General features: G+C 40.4%; 1 protein-coding gene across 2 annotated transcripts; it reads right to left on the bottom strand.

The window, feature by feature from the left end:
• Nucleotides 1-964: 964 nt before the first annotated feature.
• On the bottom strand, nucleotides 965-24,914 carry DBR1 (debranching RNA lariats 1). Of its 2 annotated transcripts, XM_043474308.1 has the most exons (9): nucleotides 24,631-24,914; nucleotides 11,735-12,169; nucleotides 10,774-10,898; nucleotides 9,040-9,120; nucleotides 7,204-7,289; nucleotides 5,881-6,105; nucleotides 2,730-2,810; nucleotides 2,332-2,477; nucleotides 965-1,855 (listed from the first exon to the last, which is right to left on the bottom strand). In XM_043474308.1, exons 2-9 carry the CDS (start codon nucleotides 11,929-11,931, stop codon nucleotides 1,162-1,164), a joined length of 1,635 nt encoding a protein of 544 aa, XP_043330243.1. In that variant the 5' UTR covers nucleotides 11,932-12,169; nucleotides 24,631-24,914; the 3' UTR covers nucleotides 965-1,161. The 2 variants fall into 2 exon arrangements, with proteins under 2 accessions (XP_043330243.1, XP_043330244.1); XM_043474309.1 differs by lacking the exon at nucleotides 9,040-9,120.
• Between the last annotated feature and the right edge of the window lie 111 nt (nucleotides 24,915-25,025).

Here is a 25,025-nt window from a genome sequence, read left to right as displayed (position 1 = left end):
AGACTTTATTTTGGGGGGGGGAGGGAAGCTCCAAAATCACTGCAGATGGTGATTGCAGCCAGGAAATTAAAAGATGCTTACTCCTTGGAACAAAAGTTATGACCAACCTAGAGAACATATTAAAAAGCAGAGACATTACTTGCCAACAAAAGTCCATCTAATCAAAGCTATGGTTTTTCCAGTAGTCATGTATGGATGTGAGAGTTGGACTATAAAGAAAGCTGAGCACCGAAGAATTGATGCTTTTGAACTGTGGTGTTGGAGAAGACTCTTGAGAGTCCCTCGGACTACAAGAAGATCCAACCATTCCATCCTTAACCAAATCAGTCCTGAGTGTTCACTGGAAGGACTGATGTTGAAGCTGAAACTCCAATACTTTGGCCACCTGATGCGAAGAACTGACTCATTTGACCCTGGGATTAAGAGTCCCACGCTCTACCAACTGAGCTAGCCGGGCGCCTTGACTCGTTTGAAAAGACCCTGATGCTGTGGAAGATTGAAGGCGAGAAGAGAAGGGGATGACAGAGGATGAGATGGTTGGATGGCATCACCGACTCAATGGACATGAGTTTGAGTAAACTCCAGGAGTTGATGATGGACAGGGAGGCCTGGTGTGCTGCAATCCATGGGGTCACAAAGAGTCAGACACAACTGAGCAACTGAACTGAACTGAAATGAAGAGCTGACCAGAGAAAATATTTATAACAAATGAAAAGAGAGCACATATAAGTATAGATACAATAATGACTTAACTCTGTAAAACAAAATATAAATATGCCATTATTTTATACACCAAAATACTTAGAGTGGTAGTAACTCTATGAAGGCAAGAATCCTTGTCTGACTCATCCCTGTAGTGCCATCTTATAGAAAAGTACCTGATACAAAGTATGTGTTCAGTAAGTGCTTGCTGAAAAAAAATGAAAGTGAAAGTGAATAAGTTCTCAGAAAAAGGGGTACTCAATCAAGTAAATATATGAAATTTTAATATCTTTTTCATCTGAAACATACAAAGTTCAAAAGATAAAGTCAATACCTAACTAAAATCTTCTTATGTAACTTCATTATTACAAACTTAAGTCTTGAGTCAAAGATCCAATTCTAAAAATATAGTCTTAAAAATCATGTATCTACATATAATACTAAGACAAGTAAACTGTCTCAGGCTGTACCATTATCATCCACTGCAGCATAGATGGCTTGATTCCTTCTCTTGATTTTCTTTCTTTGTTCAGGTTCATGTTCATCACTCAGCCTCTTCAATGGCACCGTGGTTAAGTCCTTTCCATCCCCCAAGTCCACAGGGTCACCGGAATTCCCCTCCTTGCACACTGGGGACCCTGATGTATCGTCAGAAGATACAGTCATGGAACTTGGCAAGATCCTGATGTCAGAGAAGCTTGCAGAAAAGTCAGAAGCTTGATCAGAAGACAGCTCTACAGACGGTATATTCAAGTCACTCTGTGCACTTACAATACTATCATCACACTCCTCTTCTTCATCTAACATGATCTCATCTGGATTAATAGAGGACAGGGCAGATGTGTCTGTGTTATATTCACTAGGCTCTTCTCCAGAGTCATTACCCTCCACGTCATCCTGCCCTTCATAGTCACCACACAAGTGCTGGTCTTCCTTGGCCTTCTGAAGCCTGACGTTAATGTCTGTGATGCCAAGTTGGGCACAAAATTCAGTCGTCTGAGGATTGATCCTATGAACCAACTGCATCTGTGTCTGTGGCTTGCTAGGGTCATAACAAGCAGCTGTTATACTAAAGTTATTTGGAACTTTGAGGTCATGATTCAATTTCTCCAGTACTTCGTTAATAGCTTCTTTTGTTGCACTGTAATCCCATCTAAAAAGTTCAAAACAATAGCTTTTTACATTTTATCAACCTCAGCAATAAATGATGAGATCTAACTATGGACTGCAGGTGCTAGAATTTAAAAATTAACCATAGTTCAAAATTAATAAAATTATAGTTAACTTAGCAAAGGGCCATTTTTTAAATTAAAACAATTCTTTCTTAGAAAAAGCTGTCCTTAACTCACACCCTAAAACAAGTACAAATTATTTTAATGTGTGAACCAAATCTCCACCATCTTACAGTTTGATGCACTTATACACTTGTTAGAGCTGGTGCTCAGCAGTCCATTTTCTTGGATTTCTTAGATGGAAAACATGCAGTTTTCATACCAGTTGGTAAACTCTGAATTGTTTTGACAGTCATTTAACAATAACTCCTTTGATTAAAAAAATTATAACAAGGTGGAGGGGACAAAAACTGTGCATACAATGGAGATAGCAAATCCTAAATAAGGCCAGACCTACCTTGTATGCAGGCCATTATTTTCAGGCATATTCCACAGGCGTTCAGTCACATTAATAAGATCATTAGTAGCCCTGAGAATAGTGAGCCATTCAGCATCATATTCCAAGTAATCAGGAGCACTGGGGTCATGTTCTACTTCTATTACCTACAGGAAGAAATCAGTAATTTTAAGAAATACATGCCTATTCTTATATTCTAGGAATATCAATATAACAATACAGTTTAGGAATTTAATTTAGTAGCTTAAAAACATTAACATAACTTAAACATTCCCAAAGAAATCTCAGAATATATAAATTACAAAGAACAACAATAAATTCTGAAAGAATAGTAATTTTTTTTTTTTAATCATTGGAAGAGCAAACTACATGGCAAAGCTATTTCATTTGCTCTTTACCTGAAGAAAGTCTCTGTGTGGTAAGCACTTGTCCAGGGCTAGAAATTTGGTTGCTTTGGTTGACTGTCCTTTATCCATGGTCTAGAAAATATGAACCATGATTTAATAAATAATGTTAAAACATTACCTCAGGTGGGTGGGGTGGGGAGAGGTCATATATACCTACGGCTGATTCATGTTCCTGTATGGCAGAAACCAACACAACATTGTAGAGCAATTATCCTCCAATTAAATATTAAAAAAAAAAATCTCAGGCAAGTCATACATTGAATAGGACGGAAATAATCTTTATTACCCATACCTCTAAGTTGTGTGTTAAAGGAACTGTTACTTTTCCAAAAACAAGTTAGCTCTATTTCTACTTGTACAATGGCAAGCAAGGCACTTACATTCTCTGGGCTTCAATTTCCTTACAACAGGACTTCCCAGGTGGTCCAGTGGTTAAAAGTCTGCCTGCCAGTGCCGGGGACACAGGTTTGATTCCTGGTCCAGGAAGATCCCACATGCCACAGAGCAACTAAGCCGGGGTGCTCCAATTACTGAGCCCACACGCTGCAACCACTGAAGCCCACACACCGCAACTAGAGCTGTGCACCGCAACGAGAGGAGTCCAGGCAAAGCAACGAAGACCCAGACAGCCAAATGAAAAAAAAGTCCTTACAGTAGTCAGAGCAGAAAGTAACGGTGGTAACGATAATGTTAAAGCAAGTAACACTCACAAACCAAAGCATATAACACAAAGGTTAAAGACCAGACAAGAGAAGAGCTTAAAAGTAAACTGGCAGAGCTAAAACCATAAAACTTGTAGAAGAATTAACAGAAAATTTTTGTAATCCTGGGTTAGGCAAAGATTCTTAGATATAACACCAAAGTAGATATAGATATATATATCTCCATACGATAAAATACTATTCACCAATAAAAATGATAGAAAGAGTGACACATGCTACAGGAATGATCCTCAAAGCAAGCAAAAGAAAGAAACCAGAAACCAAAGACTATATATTTTATGATTCCACTTATATGAAATGTTCAGAAAAGATAAATCCACAGAGATAAAAAGCAGTGGTTGGCTGCAGCTGAGGGCAGGAACACAGATTGACATCAAAGAGGCACAAAGGATCTTTTGGGGTGATGGAAATGTTCTAAAATTGGATTATATATGATATTTGCACAACTCTGAAAATGTACTAAGAATCACTGAATTCTACACTTAAAATAGGTGAATTTTTTGATATGGAAATAAAAATCCAATAAGGCTCTTTTTAAAAAGTGAACTGGCAGAAAGCAACATGGGGGGATCACAAACATGAAAGTCACACTGGAAGAAGTAAAAAGTGACTCATAAGAACAGCAAGGAAGCAAGCTCTTCGATACCCTGCTGAGAGTTTTGATTCCGTGGTGGGGAGGGAGTGGGCGGCAGGAAGCACGGAGACCATGGGCAGATCCGGGAAGTAGGGTGGTTCTGAGGATGGATGATCTCTGGTGTTGGTTAAAGAGCTCAAACAGAAGACTGGTGAAGTCAGAGGTGCCAAGAAAAAGGAGATCAAACATAGCTTTAATTCAGAGACACAAGCTCCTGAGGTTGATACCAGAAGACTGAGTTGGGCAGGTGGGGGCGGGGGTGGAGTATCAAGCCAGGTGCTTCAGTAAGAGTCCAAGAAAGTCACAAGCCCAGAAGAGATTGACAGAGATGCGATGAGGGGCAGGTGACTGACAGAAACAGAAGACTTGGAGGTGAGGATAATCACGTTGGCAACAGCCCAAAGGAAAATGAAAGAGGTCACCTCGCCTCCTTCCCCCAGTGAAGCTGGGGAGTGAGAAGAAGAGAGGGCCCACAGGCATGTTTTCAGGCAGAACCTTCCAGACTGTGTTTGAGGAGCATCACTGAAGTACGCCTCTACCATAGCAGAGGATTTGGTCCAGGAAGTTCAGGAAGCGCTGCATACCCCATCCCTGATCCTGGAGAAAGGTGATGCCCATTAGGACATTAAAGACTCCCAGGTTGACTTCCCAGGTCGTCCAGTGGTTAAAAAATCCACCTTCCAATGCAGGGGACACAGGGGTTAGGGTTAGGGAAATAAGATCCCACGTGCATGGGGCAACCAAGCCCACATTGCAACTACTGAGCCTGAGAGCATGCTCTGGGGCCCATGCACCATAAACCAGAGAGAAGTCCAAGTGCCATGCACAATCCCACGTGTTGCAACTAAGACCCAATGCAGCCAAGTAAATAATAAAGATGCTCAGAAATTCTAGAGAAGCTTCTGAGAAGGTACCTCTGTTAACCCAGCATTTTCTAAACATTTTCCCTAGGGAATACTTTATGGGAAAGTCAGAATTAAGTCAGAATTGGAAGTGAAAGGAAGAACCATGTATTTCCATAAAAGCCTAGCTCTGAAGTCTGTATTATCTACCTGCCATCAAGCACAATCAGCTATGCAGTTACCCAAGGAGCACTCTGGGAGGTTTCCTTCCTCTGTGACTAAATCCTGATGATTCTGCTTCCAAAATCTCTCTGGAGCCTGTTTCGTTCTGTGTTCCCTTTTTGCCATAGGTTAGAACCTCATCTTTTACTTATATAGCCCCCTCTGTCTCCCACTTTACATACTCCAACCCACACACAAACTGTTGCCAAACTAATCCTTCTGAAATGAAACTCTGATTATCTCCCAACTTTCCCAAACTCCAGGGCATGGCTGGAAGGCAGCTATGATCTAGCTCCAGCTCTATCTCTCCCTGTGCCTCAACCCTAGAGACAAATTGCACTTCCCCAAAGACACCACACTCTCAGACTTACAGCCTGTGCACACACTGGCCCCTCGGCCTAGATTACCCTGATAACCTACTTCTTCCTGGCAACATCAATTCCTTTCGAAAACCTCCTCTATCCCTTCATCTCTCTGTCCGCATCCCCATCTTACCATGGCCTGGTTTAGGAGTTCCCACAGTACCCTAGCACTTTTTGTCACAGACTTACTACACTATTCTATAATTGACTGCTTGTCCCTTCTCCCGATTGGATGCTGAGTTACTCACAAAAGGAAACTTATCTTTGATTTCTTTCATTGACTTCCCAACTGTGCCCATGGTACCCATAGACGTTCAGTAAGCGCTTATTAAATCAAAGAATAAGCATTTTGGTTCCTACCTGGTGCTGCATCAAGGCTGCAAACTTTACATGGAGATGGGCAGAAAACCAGTAAGTAGGTTTTAAGTGCTCTAAAAGCTCGGAGGCAGCAGGACTTCCTAGTGTGTTATTTTCCACTTCTTGTCGGAAAAAAGATTTAGTCTTAAGAAGTTGCTTCTTGTTTCCATAATGATAGATACTTCTCGGCCAATCATGAGATAAGAATATGTCCATAGGCTGCTTCAGCTTTAACAGAAAAAGAAAAGAAAGCAAGCTCTTAAAAAGAGATTAAACAAAAGGAATTCCCTGCCTTCCTTCTGCTACCACACAACCACTTACCCATGGAGTTCTCTAAATTTCAGTGTAATTCATCCTAGGGACATTTTAATGAAGTTATAGAAATACTGAGCTACTCACTCATCAAGGCAAAGAGAAATAACTTTCTCTCTACCTCATAAATGATCCTTATTTTCTATGGCAAGGCAGCTCAGTAGAGACACACTTTGATTAGACTGCCAGGCTCAGTTCAGCCTAGCAAACTACCACGTAACAGTTCGGGAAGTCTCCGGCAGGTGACTTTCCCTAACTGAGCCTTGGCCTCTCACCCTTAGTGTGACAAAGTTGAGTAATATATATCTCACAGAATCTGAGTGACATTTATATGAACTATCACAGATGAAAATTGCTAGCCCAGTGTTAAGCACTGAAAAGTGAAAGTCAGCTCAGTCGTGTCCAACTCTTTGTGACCCCATGGGCTACACAGTCCATGGAATTCTCCAGGCCAGAATACTGGAGTGCGTAGCCTTTCCCTTCTCCAGGGGATCCTCACAACCCAGGGATCGAACCCAGGTCTCCCGAATTGCAGGCAGATTCTTTACCAGCTGAGCCACAAGGGAAGCCCAGGCACTGAATGGGATCACAAACAAAAACCTAGTTTCACCCACTATTCAATTAAGCCAGTGTTTCAATATGACCTTCACGATTTTCCCATATCCTCTATTATCACTATTATTTTCTATTTAATATCACTATTTAAAATAAAAAAGTAATACTTGCTGTAAACTATCACTTTTTTCCAATATATATTCTTCAACCTTACCTTAAGGAATAGTAGCTGAAATCATGGATCAAATATTTTATTATTAATCACTAAAATAAATGTATAGTCATTAAAAATTTATAAATGTTCATCTGTGAACCTCCTAAAAACAACTCAAGATCCAAATTTTAGAAATACAGGATTAAGCTCTTCTTGGAAGTAGTAGACTAAACTGATCAAAATACATTCTGGTACACAATTTCTTTACATTTTTTCAAGTCTGCCATAGTGTAGTTTTTACATACCTGTTTTAATTTGTAGACTTCAATATTTCTCACATGATATATACTCCTTATTGTAGCTGCATTATAAGGGGGGCGCTCAAAATGACCTTAAAGAAGAGACGTTGTATTCAACTCCTTTAAATACTGAAAATATAAATACATACATATACTTCTCCAAAACTGATGTTTGTCATCAATATTTTTGGTTCTTAAAAAATTTTATTTGAAAAACCCTGCTCTCAAAATGCTGGTATTTTCTAATAAGTAACCACAAAGTATAAATCTAAATGACTAGAGGGGCTTCTGATTTTTAAATTAAATTATATTTAATTTTGGAATACACTGACACTGTTTATTCACATAGTTTAAGATTTGAAAGATACCATATGAAAGGTATAGGGGAAGGCGAAAGAGAAGTGAGGGAAGGATGGATGGGGAATTTGGCATATGGCATGTGGGATCTTAGTTCCCTGACCATGGATTAAACCTAAGCCCCTTGCAGTGGAAGCTGGGAGTCTTAACCACTGGATCACCAAAGAAGTCCCTATATCATGATATACTTAATTAGTTCCCATCTTTTGCTATTACAAAGAAGACTGAAATAAATAAATTTGTTTATATCATTTTGCACTTGTGGACTATATCTGTAGATAAATTCCTTGGTCAAAATACTTGTATAATTTCCACAGATATTACCAATTATCCTCCAAAGAGTGGTTTCTATTTGCATCTACACCTGCTACATATGAGATGGCCTATTTTTGTAGACCTGTTCCAACAGTTTAGAACAGGGAGCAGGGCAGCAAGGAACAGACTTGAATTTAACAATTACACTGAGGATATAAATTTTAGCTGCCAACTTAATTCATGAAAGTTTAAAATCAATGGGAATCCAAGCTATTTCTTTAAAATCAAGGTATGATTCATTCAGATACAGTGTGGTATACTTATACAATGGAATACTATTCACAAATTAAAATGAATACAGTTACATGTATCAACATGGATTTCAAAAACATATAAACAAACACATTGCAGAAAAATATATGTAAAATGATACACTTATAATGAAGTTTAGAGTATGCTATATAATACATTGTTTAAAGCTATTAACTGATATGGTAATGACATAAAATAATCAAGTGAATGATAAACACCAAATTCAGAATAGGGACTCCCTGGTGAAGTAAGAGAGGAATAAAGGGGAGAGATGGGGCTGACGACAGACAAAGAATGAATTTTGATTTTATCTGCACTCCTTTTTTTCTTAAAAATCAAAACTGAAAATGGCAAAATACCAAATAAAACTAAAAGGTGGATACACAGATGATACATTCTAATGTTCTGTATGTTTTCATATGTATATAATATTTTATAAATTTAACAATAAATCTGTTCATAGAAGAAATTCAATGAAAAAGTCAAACTATATATTACGTTTAAGTTACTGTGCGGCATACAAGTTCTAAAGTTTAAAAACAATTCTCAAGGGACCACCCTAGTGGTCCAGCGGTTAAGAATCCACCTTCCAAAGCAGGAGACATAGGTTTGATCCCTGGGTGGGGAACTAAGGCCTCACAGCCACGAGGCAACTAAGTCCACAAGCCACAACTAGAGAAGCCCCCACAATGAAACTAGAGACACCCTCACACCACAACAAAGACTAGAGCAGCCAAAAAATAAAATAATAATAAAAATAAATAAGAAGAAATTAAAACAATGTTCAGAATAACAATACCCACTTAGCTGTACACCTGAAATTAATGTAACAATGTAAGTCAAGTATACTTCAATTTTTAAAAAAAGAACACAATGTTTTCTGTTTTGTTTTTGTTTTTTTTTAAAGGATAATAATACCTTTTCGATAGTCATGAGACTTAAAGATACCAGAGATTCCACCAATCCTTACTCCTCGGTATTTTACTACTCCTGCCAAACCTGAAAAATTACACAATTAAATAAAATTACTATGGGAAAAAGCAATCTCTTTACTAACTGAACGGTTTAGAGGCCAAGAATACCATTCAGTCCTAAAATTATGTGAAAATTAAGTATCATGATGAGGTTACCCTTTTACATAGAAATATGCCAACAATATATAAGGTGGACTAGGAAGAGGGGACTAGAAGCAAACCAGGCAAGAAACTGAGCAGAGAGGAAGGAACAAATGAGACAGGGTGTGTGAAGAGGGAAATTGCTGTTTTGTTGTGTAGTCATCAAGTCCTGATCGACTGTTTTGTGACCCCATGGACTGAAGCCTGTCAGACTCCTCTGTCCATATGATTTTCCAGGCAAGAATACTGTAGTAGGTTGCCATTTCCTTCTCCAAGGGGTTTTTCTCACCCAGGGATCAAATTCATGTCTCCTGCATTGGCAGGCAGATTCTTTACCACTGAGTCACCTGGGAAGCTTGGTACCTAATGGAATATGGGGATGGGGTGGGAGAAATAGGGGAAATGTTCTATGATGGATTTATATGTTATAAACCTGAAAGTCAAAGGTGTAAAGTATAAAGAACCTGCAGTTTCTATATTTCATTTCTGATTGATCATCTTCAATTTCACCTTTTCACAATACTACAATTGTCAAAAGAAGATCAATCAGTAATAAAGAAGAATGAAGTTTCTAAAGTTTAGAAACACCTGTAAACATTTAAATAAAGACATGAAAAGACTGTATAGTTCAAAAGGGTTAAAAATGAACCTGAACCTAATCAGGACTATAAACCTAAATGCAAATTACAGGCAACACACAGGATAAAAGGAGTGCTAAACAACACGAGGGAATCCAATCAGCTAAACCTAGAAAGCAGGAAAGTCAATTACAGCCAGATAAATTCCCCATTTTCTTCAATAAATAAATAGCATGGGGGGTGGGGAGGAAAGTGAAAAGGGACAGTTATGAGATTTCAGAATCATGACAATCAAATAAAATGTGCAGACCTTGTTTAGATCCTATGTGAATAAGTCAACTGTAAAACAGACTTCTTTGTGATAATCAGGGAAATATGAACATAAACTAGGTAACAGATGATAATAGATAACTGGTGTAATCCTGGTACTGCAGTAGTGGTATTTTTAAAAATCTTCATCACTTAAAAATATGTGCTAAAGTATTTACAGGTGAAATAATCTGATGGCTAAGATTTGCTTTAAAATACTCCAATCACCTCCTCCCACAAAAGAGTTTAGTGGGGTAAAGAAGGAACACAATGATAATCGTTGTTAAAGCTGGTTAATAGGTACAGAGATTCATTATACTGTTCTCTATTTTATGAATGTTTAGCAATTTCCATTATTAAAAATTTGTTTTAATTTAATAAGAGGAATAGGAAAAATATAAAGAAAATGCAAATAGGGTAGAAGCTCTTTGCAGTTACATTAAGCATTGCTTAAAACACTAAATGATGCACAGGCATATTCTCAAGATTGCCTACTTATTTGAAATATTTTAGTTAAATTTTCATAATTAACTATTTAAATCAAGAGAGTCCCCAAACACCACACATCTCAAGACGTTGATCAACTGATATACAAATCCTGGCAGGCTCTTCCATGCCATCAGACCAATAAATTACCTATAAATACATACCTAAATAATAAATGTTTGGTGCTACCCAGCCACCATAGGGTAACTCTTGCAAATGATTTGAGGCTTCATGGTTTCCCCCAATGAAAATCGTGAGAACTGGGGCCTTTTTCTCCCCAGAGTAATACCTAGAACATAAAGGTAAAAGTTGTCAATTGGTATTGCAGAAATGAGACACAGAGAAGAGCAAGTGGGCATGCCTATACAATTAGTCACAGCAGAAAAGCAAAATGATCTCAAGGAAAAAAATCTGAGCTCATCATAAAAACTTTAAAAGCTCTTCCTAAACGAATTCCCCATCCTTTTCCTTAAGAATGAAGAGCTGCCACTTTGGGTTTCAAGCCAACGTATGTTCAGTGAGGTCAAAAACTTTTGTCAGTTCACTGCTCATTCCAGAATGAGGGCTGTGCTGTGTGTGCTGTGTTTAGTCCTCAGCCGTGTCCGACTGTTTGTGACCCCATGGACTGTAGCCGCCAGGCTCCTCTGTCCATGGAATTCTCCAGGCAAGAATAATGGAGTGAATTGCCATGCCCTCCTCCAGGGTATCTTCCCAACCCAGAGATCGAACCCAGGTCTCCTGTATTGCGGGCGGATGCTTTACCGTCTGAGCCATAGGGCAAGCCCTGAATGAGGACTAGCACACAGCAAGGGTCCAATAAAAACTCTTGGATCATTAAATGAACAAGTCCCAGAATCTTATGCATTAAGGCAGAGGAACCTGTCAATTTCTTTCTTCAGGTGTCCCTCTCAGGCTGCGATTCCTTTCGAAACAAATAAAACAGATGAATGGAAAGAAGAAAAGTGACATTTACTAAGCGCCACTTCCTAGATACACAGCATGAACAAAGACGAGAAACGAGAACTAAGAGAGACAGCTGGTCAGTGGTAGGCAGACGGGATTGGAACCCAGCCCCCACCGCTGCTGCCCCATACCTCGTACCGCGGGCCGGGCCGCGTCCCTCACCTGTAGAAGGTTTGCATGTGGCGGTACTTGGGCGGCACGGCCATGCAGCGCAGGTCGGCCTCGTTGCGCACTGCCTGGAAATCGCCGCAGCAGAGCAGAAGGTCTATCGGCCCCGGGCCGCGCCGCTCCGCCAACGCCAGGGTCTCATAGATCTTGTCCAGCTCGCCGTGGCAGCAACCGGCCACAGCCACGCGCATCCTGCCGGTCCGAAGAGGGGAGCGCTGGCCGCAACCCCTTAATCAGAGCCAGCCCAGGACAGACAGCGAAGACCAGACTGAGCTCAGCACCCGCCCGCCTTTCTTGACATGCCGCCTCCTGCAATTGAGTCTCCAGTAGTATAATTCACTTCCGGTTTCCAAATCTCGCGAGAAAGGGATCGGCAGGGCAAATCCACTCAGGGATTCCAGGGAACTTTCAAATAGACTCGGATTTTGCCTGTCTTGGCGGGTTTTAGAGTCCGAAGATATTGACAGATGTTAGAAATTAAAACCAGAAAAGTAAAATAAACATTCCCGGAAATAGTAGTTTGATAATATGAAACCAAACTTGTGTACCCCTCACGGCAAAGATAGTTGCCTGAAAGTGATAAGAAATTAAAAGGTTTCTAAAAGACACTCCAAAATAAAAACAGATTTAAAATAACACTTAAAAACCCACCGACGATTTTGAAATTTTCTCTTCGAAGAGTTTCTAAAATTGTCAGGTTTTTGTTTTTTTTTTTCAAAGGGGACCGGGGACTCTTCATTTTCCTACCAGTTGTTTGCATAACTAGATAGCAAACTCAATGAAAGCGGAAGAATGTCTCGAAAACATCCAGGAGGGAAAAGGACCAGATTGACAAATGATGAATTAGTGGCCAAGGCAGAAACAAGTAAACAAATAAAACCCTTATGGCAAATTTAATCAAAAAAGAATCGAACTTCCTGAGATCAAACCCAAGTTTCCTGCATTGCAGGCAGATTCTCTTATCTGAGCCACCAAGGAAGCCCAAGAATACTGGAGTGGGTGGCTTACCCCTTTTCCAGGGGATCTTCCCAAGGCAGAAACAAGTAAACAAATAAAACCCTTATGGCAAATTTAATCAAGAAATTAATCTATTCGAACTTCTCTGGTGATCCGGTAGTTAAGACTCTATTCTAACCTCTGTCACCATGGATCAGCTTTACTTGTTTTTAAATTTGATAGAAATGTTAGTGTATATTATGTATTCTTTTAAGTCTGGCTTCTTTCACTTAATACCTGTGAAATTCATTCATGAATCTTATGTAACCAAGCAAGACTATGGGGTCTTCCTAGGGCAGAGGACCACACACCCCCACCCCCAACCCCCACAATGTCCTCCGCCTGCACCTTGCTTGTAGAGACGCTAGCCTCCTAGGTCTACCCCAAATTCCAAAGAATACATTTAATTAAAGTGAGAAAATGTGGAAGCAAAGGGAAGCAATCAAACAAGACAAAATAATAATTGGTTAGCTGTTAAAGTGAGGGACCTTTAGTTCCTCAAGGACTATTAGAGATAATATCTTGAGCCATACCCTTTGAACTGTTTTGCAGCTACTGAAACCCCAGGTGGAAGAGGTTAACTGTATGCTGCCCACAAGCACAGAGACCTCAGGCTGGTTGGAACCAGAAGGTTGATGATATGTCTCCTGATTGCTTCACCACCAACCAGTCAGAATGTCCATGAGCAAATCATGCACCCCACAACCCTCTCCCTCAGCCTGTCTTTAAAAACCTTTCCCTTAGCCATCAGGGAGTTCGGATCTTTTGAGCACTAGCTATCTGGACTCCCGGCTTGGCACTCTGCAATAATTGCTGTTCTTTCCTTCCTCACAACCAATAGATTTGGCTTTACTAGAAACAGGCAAGCAGACCCAAGTTTGGTTTGGTATCATCTTTACTATGGATAGATACAACCATAGTATGCTGTTTTATATTACTGTGTAGCATTCCATTGTGTGAACATACCACATTTCATGGATCTATTTTTCTGTTGAAGGACATTTGGATTGTTTCTAACTTGGGGCTGTTATGAACAAAGCCACCATTCATATTTGTGTAAATCTTTTGGTGGACATAGCACTTTTTCTCCTTGGATTATGGCCAGGAATGGAAGCTCTGAGTAATGTGATAGGTATATATTAGTCCCTCAGTTGTGTCTGACTCTTGGCGACCCCATGGACTGTAGCCTACCAGGGGAGTTCTCCAGTCAATAATACTGATTCTGATGGGCCAAAGAACTAAACAGACATTTCTCCAAAGAAGACATACAGATGGCTAACAAACACATGAAAAGATGCTCAACATCACTCATTATCAGAGAAACGCAAATCAAAACCACAATGAGGTACCATTACACGCCAATCAGGATGGCTGCTATCCAAAAGTCTACAAGCAATAAATGCTGGAGAGCGTGTGGAGAAAAGGGAACCCTCTTACACTGTTGGTGGGAATGCAAACTAGTACAGCCACTATGGAAAACAGTGTGGAGATTCCTTAAAAAACTGGAAATAGAACTGCCATATGACCCAGCAGTCCCACTTCTGGGCATACACACTGAGGAAACCAGATCTGAAAGAGACACGTGCACCCCAATGTTCATCGCAGCACTGTTTATAATAGCCAGGACATGGAAGCAACCTAGATGCCCATCAGCAGATGAATGGATAAGGAAGCTGTGGTACATATACACCATGGAATATTACTCAGCCATTAAAAAGAATTCATTTGAATCAGTTCTAATGAGATGGATGAAACTGGAGCCCATTATACAGAGTGAAGTAAGCCAGAAAGATAAAGAACATTACAGCATACTAACACATATATATGAATTTAGAAAGATGGTGATAACCCTATATGCAAAACAGAAAAAGAGACACAGAAATACAGAACAGACTTTTGAACTCTGTGGGAGAAGGTGAGGGTGGGATATTTCAAAAGAACAGCATGTATACTATTTATGGTGAAACAGATCACCAGCCCAGGTGGGATGCATGAGACAAGTGCTCGGGCCTGGTGCACTGGGAAGACCCAGAGGAATCCGGTGGAGAGGGAGGTGGGAGGGGGGATCGGGATGGGGAATACGTGTAAATCTATTGCTGATTCATGTCAATGTATGACAAAACCCACTGAAAAAATAAATAAATAAATTTAAAAAAAAATACTGATTCTGTCAGAGCAAAGACAATATCTAGATAGAGGCACTCATTTTGTTTAGTCACTAAGTCATGTCCACTCTTTTTTGACTCAATGGACCGTAGCCCACCAGGCTCCTCTGTTCATGGAATTTCCCAGGCAAGAATACTGGAGTGGGTTGCCATTTCCTTCTCCAGAGGATCTTCCTGACCCAAGGATCGAACCTGTGTCTCCTGCTTGGCAGGCAGATACTTTGTCTCTGAGCCACCAGGGAAGCCAATACTCAATGATGAGCAAAATGAAAAAAGAAACCACATGTGAACTATGGAAACATGCTAAAAAGAACCTAATCTAGGGTAAATCTGAGCAGATATTAATTAAAACTTTGTAGATACAACCAGACCTTTCTCCTCTAAATCAAGTCTGCTTGTTGAAGCGGTTGATTCCAAGGCAGAGAAAGTACATGAGTCTGGATCATCTTGTGCCACAAAACAAAGGTGTGCTCCTTGAAAATATGTGAGTTATTTTCAAATATCTTTTGATATTAATTTCTAACATAATTCCACAGTGATAAGAGAACAGAGTCTGTAGGATTTCAATAACTTTAGACCATGAAATTTTTGCACCTTGTTTTATGTCCCTGGATATGTCCCCTATTTTTCAGTCTATGGGAACTTGAATAGAATTTGTATCCTACTGTTGTATGAAAATTGTATTTTCACCTAATTGTGCTTTTTAGGCCTACTGTATCCTTCTACATTTCTGTATATTCACTCTAATAGTTTTTAAGAGTTTGATAGTGAAATTCCAACTAAAAGTCTTAATTTATCTACTTAAAAAATAATTGTAATATATAGTGGAACTGTATGTAACTCTGTTCTGTATTTTCCAAGTCTCCTATAAATATGTTATCATACTTTCATAATTTAAAAAATAAAAAAGAAAGAAACAAAAAGAAAATGAAAACAGGGAGTTCTCAAAGAATCTGGAACAGCAAAATGACATTGACTGAAGGCTTTCTTACAGGCCAAATCTGAAACAATTTCAGCATCAAAATGAAATTATAGTAGCAGACATTAGCCTATTGAATAAAGTAAGAATACACTATTTCTTCCTGGCAGAAGTAAATAAACAAATGTGTAGGAAAAGAGAATGCTTATTTACATAAGAATGCTGATTGATAAATGTAGAAGGAAAGTTGGAGTTAAAAATTACCATTTACCATCATCATCATCATCACTGTTTCAAGCAAGAATTTTCAATGAATGTTAAAACACCTGGGAAAAACTTTGAAGAGTAACAGGATACTTATAGGGCTTCCCTGGTAACTCGGCAGTAAAGAATCCACCTACAATACAGGAGACACAGGAGACCCAGGTTCAATCCCTAGGTTGGGAAAATCCCCTGGAGGAGGGCATGGCAACCTACTCCAGTACTCTTGCCTGGAGGATGCCATGGACAGAGGAGCCTGGGGAGCTACCGTCCATGAGGTCGAGAAAAGTCAGACACAACTGAAGTGACTGAGCACACACGCACATACACACACACAGGATACTTATATAGTCTCAACATATCTATTATTTGAAGCTATTTATATGATCTCAATTATTGGAGAAGGAAATGGCAACCCACTCATTTATTCTTGCCTGGAGAATTCCATGAACAGAGGAGCCTAACAGGCTGCAATCCATGGGGTCACAGAGTCTGACAGGACTGAGCCACTTTCACTTCACTTATATGATCTCAAAGTATCTTTCCAAAAGATACTTTTTTTAACAAAGAGACAAATAGGGGTTTTACAGGAGAGGAACCTGACAGACACCACTTAATACAGTGATCAAAGTTAATCTCAGTTCAGTTCAGTTGCTCAGTCATGTCCGACTCTTTGCGACCCCATGAATCGCAGCACCCCAGGCCTCCCTGTCTATAATAAACTCCTGGAGTTTACCCAAACTCATGCCCATCGAGTTGGCAATGCCATCCAGCCATCTCATCCTGTCATCCCCTTCTCCTCCTGCCCCCAATCCCTCCCAGCATCAGGGTCTTTTCAATGAGTCAACTCTTCGCATGAGGTGGCCAAAGTATTGGAGTTTCAGCTTCAGCATCAGTCCTTCCAATGAACACCCAGGACTGATCTCCTTTAGGATGGACTGCTTGGATCTCCTTGTAGTCCAAGGGACTCTCAAGAGTCTTCTCCAGCACCACAGTTCAAAAGCATCAATTCTTCGGCGCTCAGCTTTCTTCACAGTCCAAGTCTCACATCCATACATGACTACTGGAAAAACCATAGCCTTTGGACAAATCCATATCATGTGCCTCCTGAGATGACTTACATTATTTCTGTGGTATTCCTACAAAAAATACATAACCATAATCTAATCTTGAAAAATAGGAGATAAATTGAAATTGACAAAAAATATTAAACTACCTGGCCCGTCTTTTATTTCTAATATGATTGTTGTGAAATACAAGGACAGACTGAGAAAGATTAAAAACTAAAGGATACTGAAGGTTTGTGAGAACTGAATGCTATGTGCTGCTATAAAAATACATTATTAGGATAATTGCAAAATCTGAATAAAATTGGTAAATTAGATAGCACTGTATCAGTGTTAATTTCCTGATCTTGATCATTTTACTATGGCTACATAAAGGATTCCCTTGTTTTTAGAAAACACACACTGAAATATTTAGAAACATATGTATCTGCCCATTCCTGTGTTGCAGGGGCTAGAAGCTAAGAAACTACATTTCTTAGAGTCCCTTGCCAGCTGAAGTCTGGATTAGGTTTTGCAAATGAGAAACATTTGTGTAAAGTTAGAAGGTAGAAGAAAAGTAAAAACTTTCTTTTCTCTCCTGGCTCTGGCAACAGTTGTGGCAGCTCAGAACCCCAAGCTCATTTAGTGATGGTAAATTTGCTGTTCCTGATCTCCAGTAAACCATTCCCTCCCTGTTTACCCAATAATTTTGTAATCTTTTTGCTTAAAATACCTAAAATGGGTTCTGTATTCTTGTATGTTATACCAGCCTAGATATCATTCAAGTTAAAGGCAACAAGCAAGATATTTTCAGCCATGAAAAGCCTCCAAGGAGACAATACCCATGAGCCCCTCTTGAAAAAAAAAATGACTTGACAATGAAATCCAGCCAGATAAGAACTGAATAAAAATAAATGACACAGGAAGGAAGAACTGCATTTAAAAGATGGATGATTTAGAACAGAGTGAGGGAATCAGAAATGCTGTGGTAGGGGTAGGGCACTTAATGAATATAGGGTGGTTCTGCAAGACTATGTTGATAGGGTGACATTGAGCTTCATGAAATGAGAGAATGAGCTATGGAGCTATCTGGGCAATGAGTTTTCTAGTCAGTTTATAAATAAAATGTTATAGACATTGAGATAAAACATCCATCCCTGCTATCTGCATTTTGTAATTGAACTAGGTGATTGTGGCACATACCAGACCTGATGGCAATACACTACTTGCAAGAAACAAGTGAGCAAGTTTGCAGTGGGAAAACTAGAGAGGCAAACATCACAGAGATATATTAATAAAAAGAGCTCAGTGGCGACTCTAGGCTCTGCATTTTTAACTTGTCAGACATTCCATCCGACTTCCTGATTTTATCAGACTTCTTTATATAAAGCTAGCAATATCTCTTGTTTATAGATTTGATGACTTCCAGATTCCATTCCTGTCTTGTAAATGGTGAAGATTGGATTGACTTTGCCTAACTTGTCACCTTTACATCTCCATTTTCAAACTCATTTGCCTACCATGGTCATTATCGCTTGGGGTGGGGGTGTGGGTGTCTTTTAGTCCCCAGTAATCCAGAAGATTGGTAAGCCATCTGAAGCCCTGCTGGTTTTCTAGTGTCTCTTTTTTTTTTTTTTAGTGTCTCTTTTCTATAAATAATTGAGGTTCTTGTCCTAGCATCGATCTTGGAAGATCTGTCAGTGTTTCCACAGCTAAATGCAGAGAAATGGTGTCTTAATTGTTTCATTAGACTAATATCTATGGAAAAGCCAAGCTCTGTGTGGAGCAGCACATAGAGCTTTGCCTGGTCTGTTTCTGTTGACCCTTTAGGTCAGAGCTTGGGAGCCACCTCTACTAGAAGGACGTCTTACGACTTTAGCCCTGATGAGGTATCCTCGTAGACCCTCTCTTAGCCCCACACCCTTTCACTAGTCATCCTACATTCTAATGACTTGTCTCCCTTCTTCTCCACCCTCCCCCAGACAGTGCCACAAATGTGATCTTAGTTCCCTGACCAAGGATTGAACGCATGCCCCCTGCAGTGGAAAGTGGAAGCAGAGTCCTAACCACTGGACCACCAGGGAAGTTCCTCTCTTTTCCTTTTTTGAAAGCTCTGTGATAACAGGGAATGTGTCTCTCTTGTTCATTGTATTACCACCCCTGACCACAGTTCCTGGCATATAGTAGGTACCTAGTAAATACATTTTGTTGAGTGAATTAATTTCCAGGATCCTTGGTCTTCTGATTATTATTCTCTAAATGAGTTCCTTTCTCATTATTAAAGAAAAAACAGTTGCTTAACCCACAGTGACACCGTTTTTACACTTAAATTCTTCACTCTGTGTTCCCTAAGAACAAAGATATTTTCTTCATAACAGTACAGTTATCAAAATCAGTACATTAACAATGATACCTCATCCACAGAATTTGTTCCCACTTAGCCAGTGTTCCCATTTATGTGCTATGTAGCAAGAGGGAATTTGTTTTTTTTTTTGCAAGAGGGAAATTTTACTTTTTCAGGATTCAATCCTAGAACACAAATTGCATTTAGTAAATGCCATGTCACTTTAGTTTCCTTTAATCTATAACAGTTTTTCAGCTTTTTTTGTCTTTCATGCCAGTTTTGAAGGATGTAGATGTGTTGTTTTATTGTATATCCCTCAAGGTTTGTCTGATGTTGGCAGGAATACCACAGAACTGATGTTATATCCCTTTCAGTGAATAATACCATGGGATGTCCATTTATCCCACTAGTGGTATTATTAATTATAATCACTATAATAAAGTGGTATCTACCAAGCTTTTCTACTATCATTAGTAACTTGTGGGGAGGTTCTGTTTCTCATCGTATTTCTCCCTATTAGTTTGAGCATTCATTGTTGACTCTTGCCTCAATTATAACTCCTATGGTTGTCAAAAGAGTGGTTTTCAAATTCATCATTTCTTCTATATTTGTAAGTTGAAATTTAGCCATAGCAGTTACCTAGTTATAAAAAGTGCATTTTGTGGACTTCCCTGATTGTCCAGTGGCTAAGACTGTGCTCCCAGTGCAGGGGGCCTGGGTTCAACCTGTGGCTAGGGAACAAGATCCCACAGGCCACACCTAAAAGATTCCACATGCCACAACTAAGACCCAGCACAACCAAATAAATACAGAAAGAAAACAAAAAGTGCATTTCCTTTTTTACTGTTGTTTCTAAGACTTTTTAAACGTCTTACTAATTCTGCTTTACGTGTATACATGTTTTACATCCTCCAAGCGCCTGAATTATGGATGCATTATTTCTCATTGCAAAGCTCTTGTAGATTTTCTTTAATTGGTTGCTTGCTTAAGTGCTCTGTAATCCCATGTGGGAGAGTCCTATTGGGTCCCAGAAGACTTATGTATTACAGAGCAAAGTACTGAGCCTCTCAGAGACTCACTCTTTTTGCTGTCTGCGTGAAGGCAGGAGCCACATCTTTATTCCACTTTGAATCCCTAGGACAATGTGTGCACCAGTAAACCCACAGTTAGTGTCTGTGGAACTGAACTATATCTCCTCTGTACCACTGTTAGTCCATTTTTTTTCTTTTTAATTGATTTAAGAAATCTCTTCTGTTTTCAAATCTTTTAAAGGGTCTTCTAAATTCCTTTTGGGATCATTCCTTTTTTTGTTTAGTCGCTAAGTCGTGTCCGACTCTTGCAGCCCCATGGACTGTAGCCTGCCAGGCTCCTCTGTCCATGGGATTCTCCAGGCAAGAATACTGGAGTGGGTTGCCATTTCCTTCTCCAGGGGATCTTCCCGACCCAGGAATTAAACCCAGGTCTCCTGGATTGCAGGCAGATTATTTACCAGCTGAGCTATGAGGGAAGATCTTTCTACACCAAAGCTTTCTTTATAATTTTTTTTTCTTTATCATAGGTATGATTCTACTTTCAAAAATATGGCTTAATTTTTCTACCCTGGGAATTTGCTTTAGACATTTATAAATACTTTTCAGATTTCATTCCTGCTGTGCTGTGCCTAGTTACTCAGTCACATCCAACTCTTTTTGACCCCATGGACTGTAGCCTACCAAGTTTCTCTGTCACTGGGGATTCCCCAGGCAAGAATACTGGAGTGGGTTGCCATGCCTCCTCCAGGGTTTTTTCCCAACCCAGAGATCAAACTGCATTGCAAGCAGATTCTTTACTATCACCTGGGAAACCCAAGAATACTGGAGTGGGTAGCCTATCCCTTCTCCAGGGGAACTTCCTGACCCAAGAATTGAACCAGGGTCTCCTGCATTGCAGGAGGATGCTTTACCAGCTGAGCCACCCTTATTTTCAGTTGTGTATTCCTACTTTTTCTTTATTAAACTCACACATCGTTGCGATTTTTTTCATAAATTAATACTGCTCTGAGAAAGGGAAGGAAGGGGTGAAATTTCATTCCTATTTGTTGAGGAGTCTGTGTGGCTATTCCCAAAGTTAACTGTTTTGTTGTTGCTGTTCCATGGAGGCTGAAAAAATTTTTTTAAGTTACCCCTAAATTTCTACTCATTATTTAGGTTTGAAAGATGTACTTAAGATTCAGTTCAGCTCAGTTCAATTGCTTACTCGTGTGTGACTATGACCCTGTGGACTGCAGCATGCCAGGCTTCCCTGTCCATCACCAACTCCCAGAGCTTACTCATACTCATGTCCATTAAGTCGGTGATGCCATCCAACTATCTCATCCTCTGTCATCCCTTTATCCCCTCGCTCAAGACTATTTATTAGCAAAGTTTGGACTAGAAATGGGATGCCTGATCCCCAAGCTTAGGGCTTTGCTAATCAATACTTCCTTCCTGTAAAACAGCCGTGTCATATTCTAGAAATAAAACAGAAAAGCCTGGATGTTTGATTTTAGCTGCGGCTGTAATGAGGGTTCTGTTGCAAGTTTAGATGCATGCTATCTAAATGCGTGCATGCTCAGTCGCTTCAGTCATGTCCAACTCTTTGTGACCCCATGGACTATAGCCCACCAGCCTCCTCTGTCCATGGCAAGAATACTGGAGTGGGTTGTCAGGCCCTCCTCCAGAGGAACGTCCCGACCAAGGGATCAAACCTATGACACCTTCATCTCCTGCACTGCAAGCGGATTCTTTACGGCTGACCCACCAGGGAGATGTTCTCCACATTCTACCCCAAATGTGAGCCTGCACATTCTGCTTTTCTACATCAGGTTAGGGAATTCCTCTCTGTTCTGTGCATAAGTACAATCCAGGAGGGTAGAGAATTAAAAGCTGTGGGAAACCCTCAACCAATACAGGATGGGAGTGGTGGATTAATGCTCCAACCTCACGATGGCTATCCAGGATTGGGGGCATGCTGTATGTTTCCTTAAGGAATAAGCGGTGACTTCAACAATGGACCCTTATACTGACTTTTTCTTCTTTCTCATCTCACTCTTGCTGATCCATCAATTCTGTTCCACGGAAACACTTTCCAAATAAACTAGATGCACCCAAATCATTGTCCCCAAGATCTACCTTTGGGAGTGCCCAAACTAAGCCACCTGGAGGAGGGCAAGGCAACCCACTCCAGTATTCTATACTGGGAAATCCTGTGGACAGAGGGGCCTGGTGGCTACAGTCCATGGGGTCACAAAGAGTCGGATATAATATGAATGCAAACTAAGCCAACAATTCATTCAACAAACATTTACTAAATGACTTTGTTGTTGTTTAATCACCCAGTCGTGTCTGACTCTTGCCACCCCATGGGCTGTAGCCCACCAGGCTCCTCTGTCCACAAGATTTCCCAGTATAGAATACTGGAGTGGGTTGCCATTCTCTTCCCCAGGATATCTTCCCAACCTAGGAATCCAACCCATGTCTCTTGCATTACAGGCAGATTATTTACCATTGAGCCACCAGGGAAGCCACTAAATGACTAGTCTATGATAAACTAGTGCCTGCTCTGAAGTGTATAACAGGGAGACAGAAAAGTAGAACATTACCTCAAAGTTACAGTCTGTTGTTGGAGATGCTATGTTAGAGGCAAGAACAGAATTATGCATCAAGACATAGGGTAGTTTATTTGTAAAGTGTTTCCGCAGAACAGGATTGATGGATCAGCAAGAGTGAGACAAGAAAGAAGAAAGAGTCAGTCTAATTAATGAATTAACGAATGAGCCAATTAATGAAATGTGAATCAAATATACATCAACAACTGTACACCATGCAAATGACAACTATTGAGTTGATACCTTTGTATGCTCTGTATAGGGCTTCCCAGGTGTTGCTAGTGGTAAAGAACCTGCCTGCCAATGCAGGAGGTGCGGGAGATGCTGGTTGAATCCCTGGGTCGGGAAGATCTCCTGGAGGAGGGCACGGCAACCCATTCCAGTATTCTTGCCTGGAGAATTTTGTGGACAGAGGAGCCTGGCGGTCTGCAGTCCGTAGGGTTGCAAACAGTTGGACATGACTGAAGTAGCTTAGCAAGCACGCTCTGTACAAGCGTTATGCTCTGCTCTTTTGTGGTTTGTGGTGGTACATGGTATGAACCTAGGTGATACATGGATGGACATTTAGACATTTTTGTAGTTATTATGTTAATGTGTACTAGACTAAAAATACACTTGACTTTTCAGAGCCTTATGGTTTAGGATGAGGCTAAAATTAATGAGTTGAAATTGGTTTTAAAGAAAAACACTGAGGGAATAATACCTGGGTGCAGACTGGCAAACATTGTGTGGGTGGTATGCAGGGTAATGAAATTTGGGAAATTTCTTCCTGCAGGAAGGAAACCCGAAACGAAATCCCTGCTTTCTAGAAGGTCAACAGTGAGGGAACACTGGGCCACAAGCAAGAATGATTAGTACCACAATAAATTTGGAAACCAAATACAGGGAGAAGATAGGAAAACAGTGAGGAGCAAAGTGAAGGCTATACTAGAGCTACAACCTCCATCGGAAGGCTATTACTCCAGTCCAGGGGAGAGGTAATACCAGCTTGCATTAGGGAGTGTCTTCAACAATGGCATAAAGACGAGTAATATAATAGGTTCATTGCAATCATCCTGTGAAAACCTCGCTGGTTGCGAACAGCATGAAGTTGAAACCTGTTCAGCCAAATCCAGAGCAGCTTTGTCCACATATACACACAACCACACAAATGGAATGAGAGAGCTGAATTCGTCACTCAGAAAATAGAATTAGAAGCACATTTTTATTTGGCTTCAACGATCAGAGCGGTAGTGTGAATTAGTCAGATTCTTGCCCCCATTCTTTTTTTTTGTGTGTGTGTGTGTACTTGACTCAGAGGCTCGAGAAACGCTAACACATTTACAGCGCTTTCTATGTCTCAGGCATGTTCTAAAAGCTTTACATTTTCCATTCTTCTAACCCTTTATTTGACACAAGAGGAAACTGAAGCACAGGAGGTTCCCAAGTAATGCCTCTCTGTGAAACAGCAAGGATTAAACTCAGGCATTCTGGCTCTAGAGTATCTATTCTTTACACTAGAATGAAAGAGTCGGATAATGCTGAAACAGCTCACCCTTCAGCATCGGATCGTGAAACACTCTTACTTGGCTCTGGGATCACAGTTTGTCCTTCTGTAAGATGAAGATAATAACGACGCTAGGAGTTTGGTGCAAAGAAGGAGTGAGATAATGAATGCGAAAGTGAACTTCAAATTATGTAGGTGGCTCCACACACCAGTCTTTTGGGATAATGAGAACGGGAACTCAAGAAATTGTAACGAATCAATCTACGAATCTTGTAGCGAGACTCCGCCCCTGACGCTCCGCCCTCCGCGAGCCGCAGGTGGGGCCGGCCGATCTTCTTTGCGCATGCGGGAACTGCTGCCCGCTCCCACCTCTATCCCAGGCTGAGAGTAGCTGCCGTTTCTGAGAGGACGATTCGTAAGGAGACCCCTGGCGCGGTTTCCCA

Source organism: Cervus canadensis, chromosome 7 (genome assembly GCF_019320065.1).
Source record: "Cervus canadensis isolate Bull #8, Minnesota chromosome 7, ASM1932006v1, whole genome shotgun sequence".
In the NCBI taxonomy this organism is placed as follows: domain Eukaryota; kingdom Metazoa; phylum Chordata; class Mammalia; order Artiodactyla; family Cervidae; genus Cervus; species Cervus canadensis.
The sequence above is the reverse complement of the archived record's forward strand: the minus strand, read 5'-3'. Positions and strand labels throughout refer to the sequence as shown.

Bases quoted from the DNA above. Each gene is read 5' to 3' on its own strand.
- DBR1 (XM_043474308.1), bottom strand. From the start codon at position 11,931: ATGCGCGTGGCTGTGGCCGGTTGCTGCCACGGCGAGCTGGACAAGATC. The intron at 9,121-10,773 runs GTATGTATTTAT...GTAATTTTTCAG, and splicing joins ACCAAACATTTATTATTTAG to GTTTGGCAGGAGTAGTAAAA. The intron at 7,290-9,039 runs GTATTATTATCC...CTCTTCTTTAAG, and splicing joins GTCTCATGACTATCGAAAAG to GTCATTTTGAGCGCCCCCCT.